The sequence below is a fragment of the Ixodes scapularis genome, unplaced genomic scaffold (genome assembly GCF_016920785.2).
Source record: "Ixodes scapularis isolate PalLabHiFi unplaced genomic scaffold, ASM1692078v2 PGA_scaffold13__105_contigs__length_92229423, whole genome shotgun sequence".
In the NCBI taxonomy this organism is placed as follows: domain Eukaryota; kingdom Metazoa; phylum Arthropoda; class Arachnida; order Ixodida; family Ixodidae; genus Ixodes; species Ixodes scapularis.
In genome coordinates this window covers 91,694,880-91,716,976 of record NW_024609839.1, presented here as the reverse complement: position 1 = coordinate 91,716,976, position 22,097 = coordinate 91,694,880, and the positions used below count along the sequence as shown (strand labels likewise).

At 45.7% G+C, this 22,097-nt stretch overlaps 1 protein-coding gene across 1 annotated transcript in view; it reads left to right on the top strand.

The window, feature by feature from the left end:
- Window positions 1-22,097, top strand: part of LOC120837296 — a 105,252-nt gene that overhangs the window by 75,151 nt on the left and 8,004 nt on the right. Inside the window, exons 5-11 of the mRNA XM_040206530.3 lie at window positions 30-146; window positions 1,966-2,040; window positions 4,283-4,328; window positions 6,390-6,505; window positions 8,352-8,475; window positions 13,898-16,233; window positions 17,534-17,872. Coding sequence (XP_040062464.1) covers window positions 30-146; window positions 1,966-2,040; window positions 4,283-4,328; window positions 6,390-6,505; window positions 8,352-8,475; window positions 13,898-16,233; window positions 17,534-17,872 — 3,153 coding nt within the window. The remainder of the gene's footprint in view (window positions 1-29; window positions 147-1,965; window positions 2,041-4,282; window positions 4,329-6,389; window positions 6,506-8,351; window positions 8,476-13,897; window positions 16,234-17,533; window positions 17,873-22,097) is intronic.

The following is a 22,097-nucleotide window of genomic DNA, read 5'->3' as shown; positions in this document are numbered from 1 at the left end:
CCTAACAGCGGGGGTGACTGGTTCTGCAGGACGAGCTGTTCACGCGTGTCCAGGCAAGGCGGGATTCTGACGACGACGACATGGGCCTGCCCCACAGCCCGTGCACGAGCCCCACCACGGCGGATGTCCTCAGCAGGGGCCTCCAGGTAGGCTCAGCACGTTCCGGCTGGGGAAGGGGGCGACGGGCTTCTGCTGGCTCCATTGTTGTGCTTTTTATGAGCTGTGTTTTTTTTACGAAAGTGGCACTCATCTGGACACATATGTGGGTTGGTCCATGTGGGGCCCTCGTAGATCGAAATGTCACACACCCCCAGGCCTCATCTCACGTGTTAATCTAAAAAAAAAATGGTTTTGGAAAACGAGTTAAGAATTATTTTTCTCGGTCTAGGCTGAAGTAGGGAATCCTGATTATGATAGAAGGGCAGTAGAAAAGCAAGGCCTCTGTTGTTTAACACTGATAGTGTTTTAGGGCTGGGTTCATGCCTAGAGCACCATGAAAAGTTGTAATGAAAATAGAATATCAGTGCCAGTTGTCTTTACAAAACACTGCCCTTTGGCAGGAATCAAAGCACTGACCTTCGTTATTCTACATGGCTCATTTGTTAACGACTTTAACTTGGACAATCGCTATATTCTTCACAGGCATTTGCAATTTTCAATGAAGCTTCATTATTATTTGTGCCTTTTTTGCCATTGTTGAGTAAGATATGTACTTCCTCTCCCTTCGTAGTGTTGTCTTTAACTTTGTACAGTTTCAGCTTGTCATCATAGAAAAAAAGATGTCATCCTTCTTTTGTCCTTTACAGGGCACTTTCAAAAGATGCCATTTTTCGGACGACAGTAAGCTGTAACTAAAATGAATATTTGCCCTTGGCAGCGGAGGATCGAAATGCCTCTTCAAAATAGATCCCTCGACCTTTAAAACCAAGGCCGACAGTGAATGCGAGGTACGATGGCTGCACCACTGTCCTCAAGACTGTGAGAAGTAAAACAGCTACAAATATTTAATATCCAGTTGCACCTTTCTCTACTGGGAAAAATTTGAAATGCACCCGTGCCTTCTCCCAGTTCGTAACTGCTTTCAGCGTCGGGAAGCAGTGCAGCAAATGTTCAATGTTACTCACAAGCAGCATTACAAAAACATTTTTACGAAAAAAGTTAACTTTCATGCACCAGATTTCTGTTATTTTGTGTGTTCTAAAACAATGTCAAGGTTTGTAGGTCTCCAGTTATTGAAGTAAAGTTTTGAGCATTTTTAATGGTAGATTTTATCTTGGGCAATTTCAAGCTGTACTAGCTCCTTTCTGTTCAAATCGAGACCAGGACCCATGACATGGTTGACGATGGAGGCCAAGGCAAGCAACGCGCTCAGTCGTAAGCAGAAAATGCGGTCGTCTGCTCGCTGCGCTTGTCGGGAATTGACGCCACATGGACAAGCCTCAGTTAACTGTAGGTCATCTGCATCAGCACCCGTCGTAGATAATGGCAATGGTGTGTGTCTTCATTTACGAAGTAAAAAAATTTCACCATAGGCGACACGCCTATGGTGAAACTTTTTTACTTCGTAACCACCAAAATTTTGAAATTACTATGTGGAAGTGCCGATTTTTCCACCCCATTTTAGAGTGAGCCCTGGTATTGATAACACCCTGTAAATGTAACAATCTTCAATGCGGCAGGCAACACTGTTACGGGTTCATAATTAAACAACTTACTCGGGGATGGCAAAAAAAAAAAAAAAAAACATAAATAGTGATTTTACTTAATTGAAAAATTGCTAAATGTTTGTGAGGACTGTAGAAAACTTTTACGGTATATTGATGTCATTAAAATATGCTGTGGAAAAAAACATGCGGAGACTTATGTCTAAAACAAATTTGTCTATTATCTGGAAATCAGTGTACAGTGTTGGCAATTGAGTCAACGAAGAAATCCTCTCTAATGTTGAGTTTCTCTCACATGCAGGCCAAGACATCAAAACCACAGAGCACGTGCAGTGCCGGCAGTCTCTCAAGCATGTTCAGCTCGGAAAATGATGAGGTGAGTACGACAACCCTGAGTTTCTGATTTTGATATTTACGGTAGCTGTCTCACAATCCAATTGCATATTCGAAGCATCTGTAACAAAAATAGTATATACTACTATTAGTTTATTTCAGGCACAATTCTGTCGAAGAGGCTGTGACACAAAGTCTTCTGACGTTGCACTCAGTTTGCCAATCTGCATCAAGACTATGAATGATGCAGTACAACACACAGAATTAGCCCATCTCCCCCCGCACCCGATGTATAGTCGCAGGGGCGAATTCGGAGTAAAATATAAATAATGTTTTTGCTCAGATACTCCTCACGCTGTGCATGGTCTGCACTTAGTGAGTAATCCAAACATAAAAATTATTGTACACGGCACACCTTGTCAAATGCCCGCTGTATTAGCTAAAAAAAATAAGTTTTTTTATTTTGTTTTTCAATAATGAAATTCTGTTACTCACAAAAATCTTTGACGTGTCATCTCAGTGAACAATCTAAAAAAAGCAGAGAACACTCTTTGTATAGTTCGCATTCGGTGAAATTATGACTTTTAAACATGCATAGTCCGCCTACTAACGTCCGGAAAATGCTCTAATTATGCGTGAATTTGAAACGTCAACATCGTTGATTTCCAGCTCTAACCTAGAGTTACTTTTCATTGTCTCCAATGTGAATGAGAGGTCTGTTTGACTTGCAGTTTTCGTGAAAACGTTGGACAATGTGCAATTGTCACTGACAGAACGAGGACGGCAGGGCACGTCTTTCACGTGCTTCCAGCTCCATGCCTTCCTCCATGCTCTGGCTGCATTTGCACGCCTGAAGTGCACGAGATGGCGAAGCATTGTCAAAAGGAGGAAGCTGGAGCCAGGACCACTGGAGCTTCAGCCTGCCATGCTCGCCTTGTCAGTCTCAAGGATATATTTGTGGCACCAAACTTTAGCATGGTGGATCTTCAATGAGCTTGAGGATTGTGGGAGAGGCAGTTTTAGTAGTAGATCGTTCTGATACCTCCGATAACGATATTAGCACGCTCAAAGGCATCGAAGGAATACCAAGTGTCGCTATCGGAGGTACCAAAAGAGTATGAAAACTCCCTGTTATGTTGCATTGGAGCTTTTACGGTTTACTCTGCTGGAACTGGAAGTTTGAATAATGCGGCTCAGCTTCTGGGGCAAATAATGAATAAATGGCTGTCCCAGTGTGAAACGGGCAAGAATATAAGAATTTTGGGCTCCAAGTATGCTTTGAGCGCTGCTTTTGTTTTCACTCAAAGCACTTTACAGGAAAGATATTATGATTTCTGCTCTAAGTATGCTTTCACTTTCCTATGGAAGCATAATATAGTTGTGTCCAAATAAAATTCGGAAGTTTAGTGTGTGACATACAGTTCAAACGAGCGACGGATCCACTAGTCTGGTCGGCGGATGTCTTTACTCTTCAAACAAAGTCTCAGTTTTGCTTTTTCTGAAAAGTAATTCGATCAATTTTTATTGCATTGACTATACTGTTTCGTTCAAGATGTCTCTGGTGAGAACAAGTGGGCACCAAAACATATTGTGGTGAACAAGTACTTGTACTTTACTTTTTCAAGTATGCATTATGCAATCTACAGTATCCTTCGAGTACATCTACACGACGTGTACACTGCGTGGCGCTGTTGGCACAAACGAGCAATTGCCTTTTTTTTCTGGTTTTCTTCTAGGCCCTAAGCCTGTCATCGAGTCTACTATGGTTGTTGAAAGTGCTCACTTAGTGCACTAACCCACCCTGAAATACCACAGAAGCACCCACTTTGTTTAAGTGCCCACTATTAACATTTCCCAAACTTGGAAATTCTGCAAATTCTACGTTAACCGCCTGATTTGACCGGATAAGCACCCATGTCTAGATTAACACAGTTTTCATTAAAAATGTGGTGGCACGCTCTCCCGGTATTTTACCGTAAGAGGTAAAATTGGGTGTCTACCAATATATCTTTTTGTAATAAAAATGAAAAAATTGCCGATGTTGTGTTCACACTAACAGTGTTGCACAGGTTACCTGAAGTACAAAGTATGCAAGTTAATTTGTACTTCGAGTGCTACACTTCTAGTAGTACCACGGTCATCGTTCTTGGATCGGATGCTCCTCAAGTATTTATTTCTCTTTGACTCTAAAGACCATGCAGATTACATTTCTTTCCCGTTCAACGTGCAGGTATCGGATATCTTGTCATTTTGCGTCTCTAAAAGCCGCATTTTTCCTTTTTCAGGATGCCGCAGTCCAGGCCACTCTTGAGCGGAGGACGGATGCCGCGGGTAACTTCTTTTGTCGTGTTGATCCTCGCGTCAATTTGTACAGCTACAGTGGAAGAAATTCGGAACTTTGAAACATTTGCGATAAATGCGGGGCAAACTACTATGTCAGTCTGCTGTAATGTCTGCTTTATACATTGGCGCCAGTCGCACTTATGCTGACTGAAACAACAGCAACGTCAGAATCGTCAGGATTACCCTGTGCCTTGCACCACACCGTAACAAATCGAAGGAACAGCTATGAGAAGCAACTGTGAGCCAAAAAGAGGCACGCCCATATCCTTCTTCATCAGTGATTGGTCCATTGCAGGTGACGTGACCAAGCTTCGTGTCTTTTTGCTTCGGTTGCTGCGTAGCGTGTGAAGCATAATTGTTCCGATGCCTCTGTCGCTGCTGTCCTTTTGGTTGCTGCGCGAATGCAACATACAGAATTTTCTGAACCAGCGTTAACTGTGTCGCACACGGTAGATTAGTGGAGGGGCTAGTGGCCAGTCGGTTCTAATGTATGTCGATTTTGCAACACATAGGCTGTTTTTCAAAGCTGTTGTATGCCCGATTGTTTTCTCTCGTCTACCTGGCCTTTCGTTTTGTTATTCTGGAAGCTATTATAGTTCACATTTGCCTTTTTGTGCTTCCACATTGTCAAGGCTAGCGCAGTTTCCAGACTGGTGCAGCCAGGCATGGCTGCGAGAGCACCTGGTTCCGTCTTGCATCTCTTATCCTCTCGTGCGAAGGAGTCACCAAACCAAGTCACCCACGGCCAATAGACTGACCTCGCCCAGCATTCCTTAACTTTAGAGCAGAGGAGGCCGATGGCAGTGCACAATCATGCTGTCCTGTTCTACACACGCGGAGAGCAGCAGGAAGGTTGTTGCACGTACGGAAAGACTGAAGGTTGGTTCACACACTCGCGTGAGTCTGACCGGGTGCGACTGCAACAACTTGCAACATACAGGCTGCTGTGGCAACAGCTGCAACAGCTCCAACAAAACGGGGCAAAATCGGTTTTGTTGGAGCCGACGTAGCTGTTGCCGTAGCAACCCGTACGTCGCAAGCCGTTCGTTGCAGTTGCACTTGGGCGGGCTCGATGCAAGCGTGTGAATCGCTCTTTGCTGCGCCGCGTTGAGTTTCCTCAACGCAGCGCAGCAACGGCAACGTAGCCAAACTGGCTGGTCAGATAGGTCGATCAGCTGCAAATTAATTGTGTGGCAGCACTTTAAAGTCTTTTTTGCCTTGTTTGCTTCTTTGGGAAGCCAGTCAAGTTGAGAAAGAGACAACTTCCACTAATTATGCAAAGTTTGAGGCTACCATTTTCATTGTACTTTTGTGTGCCTCTTTCACCTGTCTTTTCTGCTTTCACTTGACACTTTCTCTTTGATTTTGTGTCAGGCGCCTGTTACTGATCACCGAGCCCTTGTGGGGCGGCAGGTTGGCAGCTAATGAAAGTATAAAGATGGTACAATAATATATAGAGTATTTTTGTTATATAAAACAAACAGAATAATTATTATAAATATTTTTGGTTTTATTCATTATTATAACAATTTTGAAATTATTATAGTATACTGTAGCATTAATGATAATGCTGTAGTATGAGTATTATTATTACTAGTGTGGCATGCTTACCTCTGACGCTTCCAGTTTTGTTCCCGTGCAGCTTGCACTAGCTGTAAAGATACATATTGCAGGTGAGATTACAGAATAGGAGAGTTGACTACAAAGCCCCATGAACTGACTATCTGCACTTGGCTGTTTTTGTGGAACTTTTAGTCCTTTATCTTTGTGGTATCTTCAGTGTTTGTAAATGGACGGAAAACAACATTGCAATGCGCTTGCATTAACCTAACTCGAAAGTACTGCCTTTCCCGAATTTGAATTTCACTGGGCGGCTCTCAAAATGTCATGTCACAGCTTTTCTTTCATGTGGCACCATTTTTTAGAGCAAAATGCAGTGGCCTATTTTTGGTCTGGAAGATTTGCATCCTATCTCGTATCTTGGACGGGGTGGTCGTGTAGATAGGGCCTATAATTACCGAGATACTCTTTCTCCTTGTTTGTTCTCAGAAGCCGACGTCAGCGCTGACCTTCCACTTCCACTCAACCACAATGCTGCATTGCACAAGATCTCAGTGAAGCCCAAGAGGACGCACGCTCTCCCTCGTCATCGTATGCTTCAGGCAGTAAGCACTGTGCCTGATCTCAGTTGGCTGTTTCAGTGAGACCAGCTTGTACCCATTAGAACCAATGTTGGAACCAACACAGAACCAGGTGGAACCAGCGAGGGCATTGTTGGAACCAGCAGTTGGCTAAAACTAGCTGGTTGGAACCAGTTTGAACCATCGTTTACTAGAACCATTTGGAACCTGTAAAAGCATTGTTAGAACCAGTTGGGACCAACAGTTGGTTAAAACCAGTTAGAACCAACAGTTTGACAACCAGTTGGAACCACTGGGAGCATTGTTGGAGCCAACAGTTGGTGAGAACTAATTGCTCGGGCTTTTTCACCTTTTTAGAGGGCTCCATATTTTTCCCTTTTATCGAGAATTTATGAAGAAATATTTTTTTTTTTCTCAAATATAAAATGCAAACTCTCTTGACCAGTTGTGAAACCTGTGCTGATAATTGGGGAAAAAAGGAAGCGTGGATTTTACCTGGCTTTCCGGACACCCCAGCTTCATGTTGCTGAACTAAATGAAACTTTTAATAGAATAGACATATCAGATTTTAGTTTCATTTATTCTTACTCTAGATACTGCCTACAGCTTCACTAATTATGGAATTTAACATAAACAGTAAGCTGAGTCTCGGTAAATAATTTATTATGTCAGATTCTTTCTACTTTATGGTTTCAGTTTCAATGGCTACGATCTGTGACCGCGGGTAGACGTCAAAGACCATAGACTTCAATTATGCGGTGGCTATCCCATGGCGTGGTGAAAGCTTTGTCGTCTGCCCTCATTTTAGCAGGTGTATATGAATGGATGTAGCACGTTGCAACTTTCTATAGTCGGTGGCAGGTTAGAAGTTGGGGGGACGCCCCTCCCATCTCTTTCCCCTCTAGCAGTACAAATACTGGAGAGGAGGCAACCGCCTCTCCAGCGTTTGCCCTGTTCAAGGGAGAGCTGTCTCCTCTGAACTCTTAACGTGTCCCCAACTTTAGGGCCGTGTGATTTCCATTGCAGTGTTGCACTCTCTGGTCTTTGATGTCATCCCAGGTTTCTGCTTACCAGCAAATGAAACTGAAACCAATGACGTAACAATAAATTACTTTCAGCAACTTTGTGGTTTTATGTTGGGTTTAATTATTATGTCATACGCATTAATTAGAGTAAGAAAACAACCCAAAATTTGATATTTCATGATTCTCTGTGGTTTTGGATGTTTCTGTAGTTTATCATTAGATTTAGATGAAGCAGTTATACCTGTTGTAATTTTTGGTGTTAGAGGAAGAATGGTGAGCTCAATATTTTTTAATATTTCCCTTATATGTGTAAACAAATTGCAACCTTATTTAGTCTTTGCTTTTACACTGCTATTTTAAAAATACTATAGCAGGAAGTATTTCATATATTCTAGAAACCGGGAAGAGTACAATTAAATTATTCTTATATTTTTTTTTTAAATATGGCACTATGAAGTTTTTTTTATCTTGCAATTAAAAAGAGAACATTGCAGTTGTCGCCAATTATACACAATTTGTACACATTGTGCTGAAGTCTCGGTCTTATTGCATTCTTTTGTTTACAAGGTATCAAAAAGTTACCCTTATTTAAGTTCTAATTCCAAAGATACCTTCTGAGAAATAGGATTGCAAGAAGATGGGCAACTCTTTTCAAAATATACTCGCAGACAGTCGGATACATGACTGGACCAATGCAACTGAAAAAATGGGCTGTTTCTGAGTGGAAAGGATGTAGTTTGTAGCTCATAGATAAAAAAAAGAATGCTCGAGGAATCTTTTCTTTTGACTTTTGCTCTTTGTAAGAGTCAGAATCTCTCTTTGATGGTGTTTATTTCATCCGACAGCTCTCGGCAGCAGCACCCCGGCTTCTCCCAACCACTCCAGAGCTGAGTGAAGATTCGAGCAAGGCTCCGCCCACGCAGCAGGTCGAGTCCTCCGAAGCAACGACAGAAGTGGCTGGAGAAGACGGTAGGCTCGTGGTGCCCCCTACGTAGGGTGACCAGACGTCCCGTTTTGGCCGGGACAGTCCCGTTTTTGAGGCCCGCTTTTGCCGTCCCATCTTTTTGTCCCAATAACGAATCATGTCCCGTTTTCGTAGAAGTGCATAGTTTCGAAAATGGCACTAAGCGAGTTGAAGCAAATCGAAAATATGCCTACTCGTTACAAGTATATTCTACAAAAATAACCGTAGGTACTTTAGAATATTTACCCAGAGAGAAAATTTTAGAAATGTTCTTGTCCACAAACACTTTTTCTCTCGCGAAGACGCATGTGTAGAAATATATATATTTCAAAATTTTTTCTCTCTGCGTAAGTATGTATATTAGGTACTGGATACAGCACGCATGTAGAATCTAGTTTGGCTACACTTCACTCTTTCGAAAATGCCGACGAAATGTATGTGTGTGTTCACCAATGGACCTTTGTCAAGAAAAGCGTTGAAAAGAAACTAGAAGAGGAACTCTTCAGGTCTCTCAGAGATGAGTGCAAGTCTTTAAAGAGATGAAAGCAGAATGCATTCTGGCGCCGAGATTTCCCGGGTCGTGGAAATGGCTCTGTGCTACTCTGGAAGCACGTCTCCAGTGGAGCGCGTCTTTTCAATTATGAACTCCATGTGAACATGCGAGACGTTTCGCCTTCTTGTCTCAACATTGCGAGCAACGCTACTTATGCGGTTGAACTTCCCACTAAAGTGGGCAGACGTTTACAACCGAGTCTTGCAGGATAAAGGCCTGCTTAGAAAACTTCCGTCGTTGACAAATTACGCCCACACCAACGAAGGACCCGAAGCAGGACCTTCCAAATGAGTGCATGCAACTGAAGTGTGAGTGTGGCTGTTTCCTAGGGCTTAGTGCAATATGCGAACGTTATGAAATAAGACAAATTCTTTCATTAAATTTTTCTTCCTAACTCAAGCTTTAGTAAGTAAGTAAGTAAGTAAGTAATATTTATTTTCAGCAATATTGTGCTGAGGGCACCAGACAAAAAGCTTCCATGAGGTAGCTTGACTGGGCCTGGTGCCCCTGCACTTACAGGGCATTATAAAAAAAAACAAGTACTACAGAACACACTTTGACTAAACAAAACAAACACGTACATCTTTTTTTGTTAAACAGTGAATATCATTGTGGTCTATAAGGAACTTGTTAAGTAATGAAGGCAGGTTATGCGCAATAGATTGGAGTGCATAATTTGTACGAAAATGAGGCACGTTCCAGAACTCTCTGCGTCTGACAAGGATGAAGGATTCACGTTTTGTCAGATGGGATACATTAGACAAAAAAGAAGCAAACTCAGCGGTCGAAAATAAATAAGAACATAGCAAACGGTACTCGTATACACTGGCAATCCTCATGATGTTGAATTTAAGAAATAATGGCTCAGTATGAGTGTCGTAAGGCACGTTTGCAATAAAACGCAGCATTTTCTTTTGTAGGATCGTGAGTTTGTTAATATTAGATTTGGTTGTTGTGCCCCAAACCAAATGACAATAGTTAATTTGTGAGCTAAACAGAGCATGATAAATTTGCATTTTAATATTTACAGGCAACAAGGAGCGACAGTGGCATATTATTCCAACAACTTTTGACAATTTCGTAACTAAGTATTCGATGTGATTATCCCATTGCATATGTTCTGAAAAAATGACACCTAGCGTTTTGTGCTGTTTAACTATTTCAATCTGGTCAGTTCCAATCTCTAGAGTATAATTACTAATAACGTGCTTATTTACAGGTCTAAACAAAATTGCTTTGGACTTTACAGTGTTTATTTTAAGACCATTTATTTTTGACCACGAAAGAAACTTTTCCAAAACTAAGTTTCCCATGGGTATAAGTTCGTCCATATTCGATGCAGACAGAAATATACTCGTGTCGTCTGCATACATTACAAAACGTGCTTGATGGCAAATATTGACTAGATCATTTATATATACATTGAACAGCAGAGGGCCGAGTATGCTGCCTTGGGGCACACCAAACTTCAAGATTTGCAAAGAGGAAACATGATCACTCACGGAGACACATTGCTTACGGTGTTCTAAATATGAATGAATAAGTATCAAAGGCGTGCCACGTATGCCATAACATGAAAGTTTATCAAGGAGCGTCGAATGGTTAAGACAGTCAAACGCTTTGCTAAGGTCAATAAATATTCCCAGTGTCAGCAGTTTGCATTCTATATTGTGTAATATTATTTCTTTCTGTGATATCAGAGCGCTTTCCGTGGATTTTCCCTTGCGAAATCCGAACTGGGAGTCAGTTAGCACTGAGGTCTTCGTAAAAAAATTGTCTAAACGATATAATATAATTTTTTCCAGCCCTTTAGTACGCCCCTCCCCCTCCCCTCCCCCCTCCCTCCCCTCCCCCCCCCCCCCCTTTTCCCGCCGCCGCGGCTGGGATGTCCCGTTTTCTGCGTTGAGGAATATGGTCACCCTACCCCTACGGGAGGTTTCTCGAACCCCCGTTTCCGGTTCAGGTGCCCCTTTTGGAGTCGAGGCTGATTCACACACTTGCGTTCGCACATGACAGAGTCCGTCACAACCGCTTGTGATCTCTGACGACGGGAAAACACGCTGGCGCCATCTATGAGGTGGCCTTGGAACTGCATTTCAGTAGAACAAAGGATTTGCGGCATTTGTGAGACCAAACATGCGTACGATCTTTGAGAAATCGTGTCATTTATAACATTAGCGAAAGTTTATTTGAGCCAGCAGCAAACAAATAGTTTGTGGAAAAAAAATGGAAATATACGGAAGTCGCGAGTGTTCCGCTGCTACCCGATAGGTGATGCCAGCTTCTTTTGTCGTGGTAAGAGATAACAAAGAATTCTAATGCGCTCGGTTGTAAGCAGTCGCAAGTCTTCATGCTGGTGAACCTGTTTCTTTGTTTTTTTTTTCAACTTTCCCCGTTAGTTTGCGTTTAACCACTGATTGAGAAGTGGTGGGGTTCTGCCGGGCACTGTTGGGACATTAACAGGGGGGAGATGGGAAAAAGATGGTCCAGGTGGAGCAATGCGTCAGCTCAATGGTCTCACCATAGTAACCCTTTCTTTTCCTCTGGCTCATTTCTTTGTTCGATTTCCCCCTACTTATTACCATGCACTCTGCTGTATAATTCAGTTTTTCCCCCAAACATTTCTGTTGGGGTGTCTTATTCAACGATACGACTTATTTGCCTTTTTTTTCTTCGGTAAGTATGGACCTCAACTGTGAAAATTGGCCATGGGGATTTTATTTCTCGTCCGATTCATTCACGACAGTGTTGAAACTTGCTTTCGCTCGCACATATATTGCAATCGTAATACACATATGCGGGCTTTTCAATGTGGCGTCGCCGCGCCGACCTTACGAATATGTAAATGTGACTTATACAAACGTGAGACTTGCATAGCAACCTTTCGCTGAAAAGAACCGTTTACAGGAGGTGCTACTTATAGACAGGAAAATGCGGTACTTAAAAGCATCATTTTCAGCTTAATAGGTTCTGAAAGCACTGTGCATAGCTTACCGCTTAAAGGATCCTAGAAAGGTAGCTATCGGTCATAGCTGGGCTGCAAAACCGTGGCTTTGTTTTGTTTGTTTTTTTCCTGTCGAGGGTAGTGTAGTGTGGTATCTGTTAGGAGCCATTAATGTCCCTGAAAAAACAGATTTCTCGTGTGCTGGCTCCTTTTGACTGGTAATGACTGCCAGTATTTTGAACAATTAAGGAAACGAAGCAGCTGCTTTTGTTCCTGACTACTCTCTCTGGTGCATTCGATCGCAGCCTACATCCATTTCTGCCAAGGAGAAAAACATTGCCTTTCCGTAAGGGAAATGTCGAGTGTGTTTCAGTGGCACAGACTTTTGCAAACATCCGTGGAAAGAGTGTGCCATGTGAAGCTGCCTTATATGTCACTTGAAACCAATACCTATTGTCCCTGGCAAGGTGAGGGTGGCAAGGAGGAGCTTCAGTTGCCCTGCCTTCAGCACAAGCATTCTACCTTCGACAGCCCTTCAACATTTCATGAACTTTGATTGAACATGCGGCCCAAGCCAGGTGGAAGCGCACGGAGCGCCTGCTAAATGCCGGGTGTTCTAAAGATGCATTCCGCCATTCTCACTCTCAGTGACTGCAGTTATGTTTAGCAATCTATTCAGGAACTCGTTTCATACAGCTACAGTAGGCCGGCAATAATTCAAATTCGGATATTTCGTACATCTGGCTAATTGAAACAAATTTCAAAAGTTTTGGCTGTCCCGCCATGTTTTTAATCTATTCAAAAGCCGCTTAATTCGAACGGCATTTTCGTACAATTCACATTTTTCGTTTTCGCGACCCCTTTGAGTGCATTTCTTTTCGAGCACCGGTGCACTGCAGAAAGGCAACACCTGCACTTGCTTCCGCGGGTGTTGCTTCCCCGCAGTGCACCGGTGCTCGGTGAGAAGTGCACTCAATGGGGCTCAAGCAGGGGCCCCACATGAGCTATGAAATCGAGCACCATGCAGAGCTTTCCATACCAACATGCACGGCGCTGTGACGTGGTGGCATGGCATAGGTCCACGTCACAGCGCCCGCGCCAGCTGCTATGAAAACTGCCACGTGGTGGCCTTTTTCATTGCTCATGAGTCTCCTGCTTAATAATTAGACATCTTCTTGGCTCGATGAACAAACTTAATTTTGTTTTGAGTTGTCACGTGCTGCCTAAACAGTCCACGATAAACAACATTTTTCGGGGATAAATAAGCTTATGGTATACATTTCACAAATGTTTCTTTGTGGCATACCTGTTTATGATCAGCGGCCTATGTAGGGGAAAATCAAATATCCGCTTTGTATGTGTAACCATTCATATGGCAAATCATAACTTCCTCTTGCAACGTATCTAGATAACTTTTTGATAATTCAAACTTTTTGTAATTCACAGAAAATAAGTGGATTTCTAGAGTTTGAATTAATGAGAGTCTACTGTAGTAAATTTAATGATAAATGTGTAATGCAGTTTGGAACAGGCTATATGGAAAAATGTACAGACTGCATACAATTTAGTATCGTGCTATCACCACTTAATGCGAGACTAAGATTGAGGAGTCGGACGCTATTGATTCTTATGTGAATTGCACGTGCACGCGAAGATGGTTTCTTGCTCTGTCCTCCGCACTCATGCTGATGTTAGAATGTGTGACTCTCTACCGGTGGTTCAGTTCAAGAGCTCTTTCGTGAGGCTGCATTTGTAGGCAACAGTCTTGGGACCAGCGTATGTCTTCCAACCCCAAATGCGAGAAACCAATGGTATATCTTAGCCACAGCACTTTAATTATGGCCATTGTTGCAATATATCTGACATGTGAGATGCTCAAAGCTTGAAATTTGAGAGCGTGCCCAGAGACGTAGTTCCTCCTCCGTTCCAGGTGTAACTCAAGCCACCTCCCAGGCCAGAAACCTGCCGTTGCTCCCAAAGCTCGCTCCGGAGGACGAGGAAGACGACGAAAAAGTTGCCGAGACCCCGAAACTGGAGCAGGCGCAAGGACCACTCGATGTGGTTGAAGACGTCAAAGACGAGGTTCAGTGCGAGAATGCAGATTCTCACAGTGAGGACAAAGATGCCGAAAGCCTCGAATCACCACCGACCCCACCGTCTGCAAATCTCAAGCTCGACGAGCACCAAAGTTCCGACCTTGTTGGTGCCGCCGAAGACGCGCAGGACGAGCACGAGCCAGCTCCGTCGTCGCGGATCACGATCTCAAACAACGAAGTCACCGTCAGCCGAGAGAGTCACCTGATCAAGGACAGTTCGGAGGTGACCGTCTCGTCGGCGAGGGACGAAGGCCAGGCTCTTCGGCAAGTCCACCATTCTCCGAAGCCAAAGGCGGCCGAGCTGAAGCTGCGTCACGAGATTGCGCAGTTCAACAAGCGACAGCGCGAAATGGGCAGGACACTGGACTACGGAGACACGGACGAAGCCACCGCGGAGATGATTGACATCCAAGAGAGTATCAGGACGCTCGACCTGGCGATCGAAAGCGGTGAATCGAAGGACGGCAACGAATACTTCGACGAGCAGGACAATCTGGATCTGGTCAATGGGAACGTCCAGTTTGGTGGCGAAAGGTACAACGGCTGCGTCGGGGCACCCGAGAAGGCGTCGTTCGCGGCCGAATCTCAGGTCGCCGCACCCGACACGATGGAGGCGTCCGTGGAGTCTCCTTCCGAGGTCGTTTCGTTCGGGCTGAGGAAGTTGTCTCAGCCTCATGTCGCCGCGAGAGAAAGCGTGGTTCCCGCGCCGCGCCGCATCTCGAGCGTCGAGGTCGTGCAGAGCGTCAACACCGGGGTCTCTCCTCTTCAGAGGCCGCTCTCGGTGGAAATACTCCCGTTCAGTCAGCGGAGGAAAGAGCAGAACTACCCTCCGTCTCCGACGAAAACGGACACCGAGTGCAAGCTGGAAGACACGAGGCGCTCGACACCGCAGCTAACCAGCGGCGGCCACAACGACGGCAGCTACGATCCGCCTTCCGACGTCAGCGGCCCCGAGAAGAACCACATGAGCTACCCGATCCACTTCCGCATCTACAAGGGGCGCCGCAGCTCGCTCGTCACGGAAGAGAATGGTCAGAGCGTCTCGTCGTCGCCGCCTAAAGCCCCGGCCTTAAACGGCGACGAGGCGGTGGTTCCTTCGCCGCAGTTCGAGGTCAAGATCCAGTCGATGTCCGAGAAAGAGAGCAAGCCGGAGGTGGCTCCCAGGGCCATCTTCCTCGAGAACGGGGAGCGGGTGGAACTGAGGAACCATCACGGCCAGCAGTTCGCGAAGGAGCGGTCCAAGTCGGCTTCGGACATGACGGGCAGTCCGCCGAGACGCGACGACATCCGGCCACGTCCCTTCACTCGCAGCATTCTTCCGAAGAATTCGGAGGCGAGCGGCGAACCCGAGCTCTTCAAGGTGTTTGCGCGCCGCTCGCTCAAGCAGAAGAGCGTGGAAAAGCACGCAGAAAGCGACGCCAACGGCGGCACGGCGGAGACGGCGGCCGTGAGACCGGACGTCAAGCCCGAAATGCTGAACGGTCACGGCACGCCGGCGAAAGGGTCCGGAGGGACCATCGTGCAAATTTCGGAGCTGGGAACCACCGTCGATTTGCCGGCGTCGAACAAGCTTCACCGTGCGAGGCAGTCGGGCTCGGTTTCGAGCCTGATCGAGACGAACGAAAAGTCGTCGGCCTTCGGAAGCGTCGAATTGCCGCCGAAGGCGCCGCAGAAGCAGGCCGATGCAAGCCCCATACCACACGCCCGTGAGTCCCTCGGGAGGTCTTCGGGTCTCCAGAGCGGCGACAGTTCTCCCAGGCTGCCGGGACTCAAGAGCTCGGAGTTTCTCGCCAAGTCGGTCACGGTCGTCAACTCGGAATCTTACCCCAAGCCCGTTGCGGCGAACAACGGCGCGTCGCCGGCGCACGCTCCGCCATCGAAGTCCCCGGAGTCTCGAGGTGCAACCTCTGCGACCCCTCCGGTCTTCCATGCGGCTAAGCCGGTAGGGTTTAAGCACGACAGCCACGCGGGGATCGTTTCGCAGAGGAACGGGGACCTGGGGCCTGCTTCCAAGTCTGTGACCATTGTTGCACCCGAAGCTTCGTCGGACGTGCAGCGAGGAGAAGCCACGGGCGCTCCGGAGATGCACTCGCCCTTGAGGCGGAACCTGCATGCCTCACGCCCGCGGTTTCATACGTCGCCCGAAGTAGCCCAGGAGGAGCTTGCCAAGGTGAGCTGCATTTGTTTGGCCAAGTGGCCTCGCCTGCTGCGTTGATACGAGGTGGCTAGATCGGTTTGTGCGATATTAACTGGCTAGACGGGTTAGCCTGTGACATTAAGGGAATACTTGAACCTTAAAATGGTAAAAAACTGCAATATCTTCTGACTTAAAAAAAAAAAAAAACTTTTTTTGGTCTTTTGTAAAGGGTTTTAAAAACCTGTAAGAAAATGAGCTAGTAATTTGTCTTCTGTATGGTCTATGAATCTCGAGAACTACTTGAGTTATCTCAAAACTAACTTCATATTTGGAGAAAAAGAGAAAAACACATAGTAATCTACACTGTTGAATTTCATTAGAATATCTGGATAAATAAAAAGCTTGTTTCGGGACCAGTGTCCCAAAATGAGAACCGGTCTACCCCTTAACTGGACGCACCAGTTAGTGTGGGACATTACCGTAAAATACTAAGCAAGTGACATTACTATAAAATACTAAGCAAAAGCTCGCCCGGAATTGGGAGAAAATCACGAAAAAGTATAGGAGAAGCCCAAGAGCATAAATGCCAAAGAGGCATTGGTAGTGTGGGCTTCACTGCTTTGCTCCAGGGTGCTTGGAGAAGCAGCTGACAAGGATGAACGCCTTAGGTAAGCTCAAAAGTCTGGGGTGAGCATTTGATACGTCTGTTGCTTAGTCCTCGAACATTTCAAAAGTGGCGGATGGTGGCTCAGTGTGACCTGGGCACACAGTCGGTATATTATGGTAAGTGGCTAAACCAGTTGTTGTGTAACATTAACTGAAAAATCAGGTAATATCACTTGTTACTCGTTAATGTTTGTCAACTAAGGCCATATGCACTTTTTGTTTGTGACTCTAGCTCTTAGTGAGTTTGGTAATGTCTAACCTGGACAGACCTTGGAATTTTTTAGTAGGTCAATCACATTGAGCTTGTAGTATCACTTCATAGAATACCTTCGGCTTAAATTTAGGGCAACGAATTATTCCGCCACTATATCGCGCTGGAATTACTGCACTTGGTTCTACGCCAGTTTATACCACAACCTATTTTCTGGCGCATAGCCCCTCAAATGTATATTCTAAGACATTTCATTCCAGGAAAATTCAATTCTAAAGTGTTCTGACAGGAATATTGTTTAATGTTCCTGTCAAATATATCGGAAGCGTGGCAAAATTCTTCAATAAAACTGCAGGAAGTGTTAAAAACATGCGTAAAAAGACTATGCAAAAGAACCACTGCATCCATGGTAAAAAAAGTTCCATACCGATTCACGTGTCTGCTCGCAACCGACAGGTGACTGGGGTCCAGAAAAAGCCCCACGCTCCGTTCGAGAAAACATCCAGCGTGAGTAGCAACAGCAGTATCAGCAGTGCGGAAGGAGGCTCCATCAAGGGCGGCAAAGCGCTGCAAAGGGCCAGTTCCGTGAGCAGCGCCTCGCCTTCGTCCACCGGTTCCTTCCGGGCTAGCAAGATGGCGGCCTCCGGCGGGGCCCCCAGCACGCCTGGGTGTCCCAAGATGGCCGACGAGCAGCAGCCATCTTGGCTCCAGCTAGCTCAGCAGCGTCGTGAGCTGCGCGAGCAACGGGAACGGCTCATGCTGGGGCGGCCGGCCGACAGCTCCTTTGTCCTCGAGGTGGGATTTTCGGGAAGTTTTCATTATTTCTTAATTTACGATTTTTAAATTGATTTTAATACCCCCAAGAGGTTACTGAAGGAAGTGGGAATAGGGGGGTACTATCATGTTTGATATGAGCTGAAACAGTCCTTTGTGATAAGGTTAGTAGAGCTATCACTTGACAAGATCCATGGAAGAGCATCATTCGAAAAGGGCTCTTCTCTGTTGCCTGAACGTGAGCAGGTGCGGGTGGATAGTTTTCCTAGTGCCACCAGCAGTAATGCCTCCACGAAAAACGAACAAGGACCACCTTCGAGCGACCCTCTTTTTGTGCCAACTTCATGTTTATTGGAAACCTTTCCACCACAGGCAGTTAGCATCCAAGTAACCGCCGGTTTTGCCGCCTCTGTCCATAGAGCACGCTGATAACGTAGCGAGCGCCACTGAGCGGACGCTCCCCACAAAGTGTGCCAGGCATTCTATTCTAGGAAGCTTGTCAACTGACTTTGATCTAGTGATGTTGCTTCATGCCTCTACATGGTACGTGCCGGTTTTCGAGGGAGCTGTGATTCCTCCTAGCAGTTGGAAGGCAAAGCTTCATGAGGTCTCATACTTTGAACTCTGGAAGATTGAGAGATAATTGTGCCTGTGGGGACCATAGATGTAGAAAATAAGTCAGATCAGCTGGAAAAGATAAAACAAAGATACAACGAAGGCGACCTGCTGATAAGGCTAGTCCTTTTCGTGACTGTTCTGAAAGCGTCGGTTATTGCGGCCAAGGAGGTGAAGGGGGGCTTCCATGAACGCTAGTTCTTAGGACGCATGAAAGATTGGTTAGTTCGATAAGCAGAAACACCGACTTTATGATGGTCCTTTTTAGGGGATGATAAATATGGCAGCTATAATGAAGCTCGCTGTTTATTTTGATGATAATGGGAATTTTCGTGGAAGAAAACTGGTCGCAACAGTCTCTTGCAGAGAGAAAGATGATGATGGTTTAACGTTGCTTTCATTGAACATATGATTAACGGACGAGAGTAACTCGATAAAATGAAACAGGCACAGATTACAACGCCTTAGCAGGGCGTCATAATTGGATTATGGCCGCGCCTAAGCGCACCCCAAGTGAGCAAGTTGACGGCACCTGGAGGTGCTAGTTGCAAACGTGTATAGAAGCTCTTAAGCTGTGTTTCAGAACAATATTACTGTGCTGCAATCGGTGGCTTCAAAATGACGCAAACAAACCAAATCAAGCCAGAGTCGATGGAGCTGGCAGAGCCTGCTTTTATCCAATAGATTATTTGATAGCTGATATAAAAGCCCCCGGAAAAAACCTTGTCTGTTACCTTTTGACTGGATACATACAGCAGCTGTCCAAAGTTCCCACATTACATGTTTTTACGCATATTTTTTTTTTCTAGTTTTAAGGTGGCTTACATCAACCAGTTGGAAAGTTTAATTGGCTCAATTTTCCGGTTGAAGTGGAGGCTGTGGTGTACAGAACTTTTGGAACCTTGAGTGGCTCTGGGTGAACCTGGAGGCATTGCCGTACCTATGGCTATCGATAACCTGGGCTTTGTTCTTTGCTTCTTGAAAAAGGGAGAAAGCTTCCTTTTCTTTTCCTGGGATTTGTTATCGCATAGTGGTTTTCAGTAGGCGACTTAACGAACCTGAATGTACCTTGTACATTTAGGAGGCATTGGATTAGCTTGCTAACCTGCAATCTTTTGGCTGATGGGGGGGAGAATGTGAGAAGGAAATCGAGGTCCATTCTTCAATGAGATGGGAAACGATTTTGTGCACTTGTGCCTTCACAGCAGCGGAGGAAAGCTCACCGGAGAAAATGCTCACCGCAAAACCGCTGGATGTGGAGAAAAGCTCACCAGCCTTCTGGCGAATGCGGAGGAAAGCTCACATAGGAATCTAAGAATTGAACAGTTCACTCGAGTGAAATATAGTCACTCAACTGTAATATTCTGGCATGCCTTATGAGCATGGGGTCATTCTGTACTTCAGTGGTTCTTGAATGGGGTTCCGCAGACCCTTTGGGGTCCGCAAAGGCATTCCAGGGGTCCACAAAGCCCTGTCTAGTCGGTGGAATAAAAGTTCTTTTTTCAGATTAAAAAAAGTGAAAGCCGTTTACAACTCCCTGTAACGCCGAATTGGAGCGCAGCTCTTGAGGAGGAAGATGGAACGGTACTGAGGGGAGGGTAGACCCCTCCTCCTCCTCCCCTCATTCTTTATTATGTTCCGGGGGGGTCACGTGACCTCGGGGGGGGGGGGGGGGTGTCACGTGACTTCGGGAAGGGGGGTCACATGACCTCGGGGAGGCGTGACCTGGGGGGTCACCTTAGGGGTCATGTGACCTTGGGAGGAGTCACGAGACCTTGGGGGGTCACGTGACCTGGAGGGGTCACGTGACCTCGGGGGTCACGTGACCTTGGGAGGGGTCACGTGACCTTGGAATGACCTTGGTATAGGATACTCATTAAAGGGACCATGAAATGACTTTTTTACTTTTTCCAGATAACTTTTACATTAAACCGTCAATGTTCACTGAATGCCGAACAGGCATCCGTTTTCGTCTCGGTTTATTAACTTCTACACAAAAAATTAACGAAATATCGACTTTTTCTTGACCGCAAAAGAAGCCGTGACGTACGCTGCTTCCAGAACCGGAAGTTCTCTCGGCGGTTGGAGATGGGAGCGTTAGCGGCGACGATTTGGGGTGCGCCGGTAGGTTTTACTGCGCCGATGTCACCGACGTATTTTCTGAATCGGCGCCTCTCATCGCCGCATCGCAGCTGAGCGAAATTCAATGAGATACGTTGCGCTACAGCGACAGCATGGGACTAGTCCCATACACCGGTATGCCTGTTGGGAAGTGCAGCGAGTCTTCCGGTGAAGACTTCAGAAGTCAACCCAACTGTCATTGTTGGTAAAAGGCGGCCAGTGTCAGTCGTTTGCAAAGCGACGTAGATGGAAACAAATTGCCGCGGCGTTTTTCGCGGTCTCGGAGATGCAGGAGCGAGCCGACGTTAAAAAAGATACGTTTGAACTACGAGTGTCAGCAAGAGCCACGTAAATACCTGTTCACACTTAAAGCGGACGCGCGCGTTTGATGGAAGTGCTGTATTCGTGCTGTTGGTAAGCGCTTCGGGACCGATCTTTTACGATTGCAACTCAATACTGACGCGACACTCGGCAAAGAAAGGTTGGACCGGTATTGCACGTATACCTCCCACGAACTGTTACAGCTCGACAGTGACGTGCAGTCTGTCAGAATAAAAATGGCATACCAATAACAAAGAGTACATACCGTGTTACGAAGGTAATCCATACAGCGTTTATTTCAGCTCTATATCACACAAAACAAGAAGGGAGAATCGACGAGGGTCTCTTTTCGACGAGTGTTCGTCAACACTGCCTCGGAAAACAAGGGGAAGAGATTGACCTCACCTCTTAATCTAAAATTGAGGTCAGCGATCAAACTATAATACGGGAAGGGTCCACAAGGGTAGCACGGGCATATTCCATTCAGCACGCCAGCCGGTCGTAGGCAGGCAGACGGTCTTGCGACGAAGCAACGCTGCGCCGAGTCGGAGTGCCTGCTAGGCCTATATTCTGAGAGCTTCGTCGGAGCGGGATTCGCGGCTGTTGTCGCTCTTCTCGGGTGTTTGTGGATCCAGCGTTCTTGTTCGTCGTGGTCTGCTTTAATTACATTTTTTTTCTTGCTGCTTGAAGTCGGCAAGCGCGAGATGAACACATAGAAAAATAAACGTTCAGTCAGTCAGAGTTTTGAGAGGAAGGAAACCAAAGGAAATAACCGTTCTGTCGGCCCTGCCCTACTGCGCACGCGCAGTAGTTGCTTCGTTTACCACACGATAGATGGCGCTTGGCTCTCAGCATTATCAAATTTGGCAATTTTCGCCACACATCTCTAATTATGCTACAAAATGTGGATCTGAATATTATTTAACAAAACTTTTAGGAAACATTCGCCGGCTATTTATTGTTTACGATCGCGGTGCTGGTGAGGTAGGCTCTTACCCAATAGGCGACCTGGATTTGGCTGACGTGCTCCATTTCCGCGCATGCATCGTAGTGAACAGGCGAAGGAAGGAAGGCGCAAAAGAGTCCAGTTTTCTTTTAAAAGTTCTATAGCAAATAATATTTTTTGGCTCCCTAGTTTTGTGTTTTTGTGTTTCTTTTCACACCTTTTACGACGTGCGGTGGATGAAAT